The sequence below is a fragment of the Zea mays genome, chromosome 3 (genome assembly GCF_902167145.1).
Source record: "Zea mays cultivar B73 chromosome 3, Zm-B73-REFERENCE-NAM-5.0, whole genome shotgun sequence".
In the NCBI taxonomy this organism is placed as follows: Eukaryota; Viridiplantae; Streptophyta; class Magnoliopsida; order Poales; family Poaceae; genus Zea; species Zea mays.
This window is the reverse complement of record NC_050098.1, coordinates 203,062,603-203,066,937: the sequence shown is the minus strand read 5'-3', so window position 1 is coordinate 203,066,937 and position 4,335 is coordinate 203,062,603. Positions and strand designations below refer to the sequence as shown.

Genomic DNA, 4,335 nt, shown 5'->3' with positions numbered 1-4,335 from the left:
AGATGCTTACCGTGAAAGCACGACGCATCCCAATCTTTGGAGATTTGAAGAATCCCCGGCCTCCAAGAAATCAAGAATCAGCAGGAAATCTGTTTCGCTCGCTCACTCACCAAGTTTATCTTGGTCCCCTCCTGGCCGGGAAGATATCGGTCAAATATAATGATATCTATAATGCTATTGTATTATATGTTGGTAATAAGTCGTGTCAGAGTGGGGAAGAAAAAAAAAGAGTCGCTAGCTGGCAGGAATGTTAGTTGAGTTTTCGTTTTCTTTTAATAATGAAGACGAAATATCCGTTGAGCTGAAACTGGCAGAGCAGCCTGCCCTGCCTGAAGCCACAAGCGGCCTGGAAAACCAGAAGCCGAGCCACCAGGAACGAAGACAAAACAGACAGAAACAGAAGGCGGGGGCCTCCCATTTGGTTCCCCTCCCTCCCCGTTCCCAGGCTTCCAGTGGGCAGGGCAGCCACTGGTTCCACTCGCCCGTTCAGCTATAAGTTAGTCGAGACAGGGCCTTGCACTCAGACTCATCAGTTCAATTCAATCCAATCCAATCCCACCCTTCCCCGCCCCTTCCAAGAACTTCAATCGTCCAACAAAAGCAGGAGTCGCATCCCAGATCCCCCCGCATCAGAGACAGGCAGGGAGGGAACCGAGATCCTCCGTCCGAGTCGATGGAGTCAACGGTGGAGCGGATAAGCTCGTCGGTGCAGTCCTGGGTGAAGGACCACGAGCTCGCAGCCATCGGTGAGTCAGTCTCAGCCTTTGTTGCGGATCCACCACTGCTGCTTAGTGTTCCGTTTCCGTTCTTGAAGACGATGATCTTCTGCTGAAACTGAAACCGCTAGCTGTCTGCCTGTCTATGTGCGCGCGCACGCCCAGGAGGCGTGTGGGCTGCGGCGGTGGGCGCTTCGGTGGCGTACAGCCGGAGGAAGGCGCCGCAGCACTCCTGCACAGAGCTCGGCAGCACTCCCGCATAGAGCCAGCGCGGGATCCGCGGCGGGGGCGAGATCCGGGGCGGGGGCGGCGGGGGACGGTGCCTCGGTCGTGGGGGAGGGGCACGACGGGGGCTAGCGAGCTGCTTTCATGCGCGCGCGTGGGAGGGTGCGGGGTCAGGCGGGGGCAACCAGGGTGTGGACGGGTGTGGACGCTGACGCTACTATCTTAATAGAGTAGTATAGATATGAAATGTGGATTTTTTAACCTTAGCTATTTGCAATGTTCAAGGACAATGTCTAATTACGACCTACTTTTTTGGATTGCTTTTAATTACAACCATCTGAGATGGACTCTTGAACAGGTTTTCATCTACAGCAAAATAATCGACATAATAGATAAATATGGGCTACAAGTACATGACTCCATTAAAGATAGTGAGGCAAGCATCTAACACACTATTCATGCCTCAAATCAACAATTAGTAACTTGAGACCCACATTAGCATGCTCGTTTTTGAACCACTGCATGCGCTTCCAACATCGAGTGCATACTGTTGGCGCCTAGTAAACTATAGTATAGCTGAAATATGGGTTAGTACACGCCATTATAGTTTTGTTGTTTTTGAAGCACGCTGCACACCATAACTATTCGTGAAACTATATCAGTGCCATTATAATTCTCGCGAAAGCTGAAAATGCCATTATATACGTCTGCTGAAAATGCCATTATATAAGACGATGGAGTTGCCTATTTCACCATACATGAATCCGTCTGGGCATATCATGTACTCCTACCTGGCAATGGGATGGCGAGAATGTCGCCTGGCGCGGCGACGGGACTCCCCATGGCATTGACATTCATGACATCCGTGACGGTGGTCTCGTAGCTTGCAGCGATGGCGGGCACGGTGTCCCCGACCTGCACGACGTAGGAGAGGTACACCGCGGGGAGGTTGTTGTCGGATGAGTTGAAGCAGACGCATGGCAGCGGAATGGCGAGCTTCTGGCCGGCGTCCAGCGGCGCGTCGGGGTCGGCGGAGGTGAGGCCGTTCTCGTTGCGGATCTGGTCGGAGGAGGCGAGCCCCGCAAAGACGACGTCGGAGACGGTGGCGAGCGTGTCGGCCGGGCGCGCGGCGTAGCGGACGGAGACGGACTTGCGGACGCCGTCGGCGCAGGAGCAGCGGGTGGGCACGCGCACGAAGAGGCCCATGGGCAGGATGCGGTGCGCCGCCCCTGGGGCGCCGAAGTCGAGCGCGTTGGCGGCCAGCAACGCCGCCGGGTCGACGGCGAAGAGCGCGGCCACCTCGGACACCTTCATGTCGGCGTAGAGCGTGTAACCCAGCAGCGCCGGGCAGGAGTCGGACCCCGAGCACGGCTCGATCGTCGTCTTCGCCTCCGCGCCGCGCGGCGCCACCGATACCACGGCCACCACCACCGCCACCACCATCACAGCCGCCATCACGAAGCCACGCGACTTCGCCATTACCGAGAGATGCTAGCACTTGCGAGTGCGAGCTTGGACTGTGGAGCTCGTGACTATAGTGCTCTCCGCCTCTGGTCGAGCAGGGGCGGACCCACAGGGGGTCCAGGTGGGCCGTGGCACACCCTAAGCCTAGCCTTCACAGTTCTGACGCCTGAGCACGAGCAGACCTAGCCGCCGGTCGCCAGAACGCCATGCCCAGCCTCAGCGCCGCTAGAACGCCTCACGCCCTCGCCCAGCCATCGCCACCAGGACGTCGCGCGCCCGCGTCCATCTATCGTCTCATCGGGTGCCCACGTTGGTTAGCCACCGACCACCGTCGTGCCGCGCGCTCGCGCGCTCGCGTCCAGAGCCTAACCGCCACACGCGTGACACGCCCATGCCTAGTGGCTAGTGCCCAGCCAGGATTCACCTACGAGGCTGAGCCTCACGTGGGTCCTTCTAGGTGATGTGTGCAGCCTAGTCGAATTGTTGTTGTGCTCGTTAAATTATTTCTCCGGTTAATAAGTATATAAATATGTGATCGTACATTTTTCCCCTTTATTTACAATTGATAAGGTGCTGCACATAGGTGAGAAGCAAATGGATAGAGATACATGGGTGTTTATGGTTGATGTCGCTCAACTTTTGACAACATATTTAGGTTACATGAATTGGCTTTGCAAGAGGGCTCGTGGTCGCTGTGTTGATTCTTTTGGAGTCCTTGGAGAAATATATGTTGTTCTTACCAAGCAATCACGATTTAGAGCACATGGATTGATATTCAGTAAGCAAATTCACCCATTGGCTTCTATTAAAATTGTAGGTTAGAGTTTATGTTGAAAAATTCCTGTTCGAGCGATCGGTTGGGATGCTAGACGATGGAAAAGATTATTACTATAAATTTATATATATTTTGTAATTGTATATGAAAATTTTGTTGTGGCACACCCTATATAAAAAACCTAGGTCCGCCACTGTGGTCGAGGGAGAGAGAGAGCCGAGAGGCGTGGTATGTAAGCCGGTGAGTAATGGCGGGAGGGGAGAGGAGGCTGTTGTTTGCTTTTGGCAGCGCTAGGAATCTGTGCCAAGCGAGGGGAAGAGGGAAAGGTAGCAGAGGCCGCAGGTCTTTCCCGCGGCCACTCGTTGTCTTCGAGGATGCCCACTGGCGCGCGCGTGGGAGGACGCGGGGTCAGGCGGGGGCAACAGGGTGTGGACGCTGACGCTACTATCTTAATAGAGTAGTATAGAATTATCCAGGGTTAGTATGTTGAGAATTGCCTAAATAGTTTGGAAACTTAAATCCCTTTTAAGATTATTGGGGATTGAGAGAAAATGAGCTATTTTTTCACTCAATCCCCGGGAATACTGGAGCAGATTTAAGTTTCTAAACTAGCCTTTAGGTGCACGATAGCGCGTTTTCAGGTCTACTTGTCTGAGGTTAGGGCATGTACAACCTTATTTAATATGAGGTCTTTTTAGGAGTCTAAGGTTCTAAGCGAAAAAATACAAAAGACGGACTCTTCGTGAAGAACCCGTCTCTTCACGAATTTATCTGTATTTCTGATCTAGTGTCTCAGGATTGTATCATACAGTCTTTTAATCGTATTTTATACTTAAAAAAGTGAACTGATGTTTCAGAGTTGTACATGCCCTTAGTATGTTGATTACCATTGCCAATCAGCACTGCATGCTTGCGATTATGTGGCCGCTTTGCTTGTAGTAGTGGCAAAGGTTTTATGTGGAATGGTCGTGTTCTCCGGGTAGCACGGACAACCATAGAGTAGGCTGAAACCATGGACAGGCATAGGTATAGCAGCTATCCATATACATATACGGGTACTTCTGATGATTATTTTGCACAGTACCATGCGTGGTGGCACTAAGGCGTGTTCGGGAGCGTATTTTGCACCAGCACCATGTGTGGTGGCACTAATGG

The 4,335-nt window shown here is 52.6% G+C and overlaps 2 protein-coding genes across 2 annotated transcripts; one reads left to right on the top strand and one right to left on the bottom strand.

Annotated features, from left to right (window-relative positions):
- The first annotated feature begins 297 nt into the window (after nucleotides 1-297).
- Nucleotides 298-1,268, top strand: LOC118476738 (uncharacterized). The gene is made up of 2 exons (XM_035966411.1): nucleotides 298-746; nucleotides 848-1,268. Exons 1-2 carry the CDS (start codon nucleotides 674-676, stop codon nucleotides 1,165-1,167), a joined length of 393 nt encoding a protein of 130 aa, XP_035822304.1. The 5' UTR covers nucleotides 298-673; the 3' UTR covers nucleotides 1,168-1,268.
- Nucleotides 1,269-1,583: 315 nt separating this feature from the next.
- On the bottom strand, nucleotides 1,584-2,998 carry LOC100283972 (uncharacterized). The gene has a single exon (XM_034059761.2). It carries the CDS (start codon nucleotides 2,418-2,420, stop codon nucleotides 1,719-1,721), a length of 702 nt encoding a protein of 233 aa, XP_033915652.1. The 5' UTR covers nucleotides 2,421-2,998; the 3' UTR covers nucleotides 1,584-1,718.
- Between the last annotated feature and the right edge of the window lie 1,337 nt (nucleotides 2,999-4,335).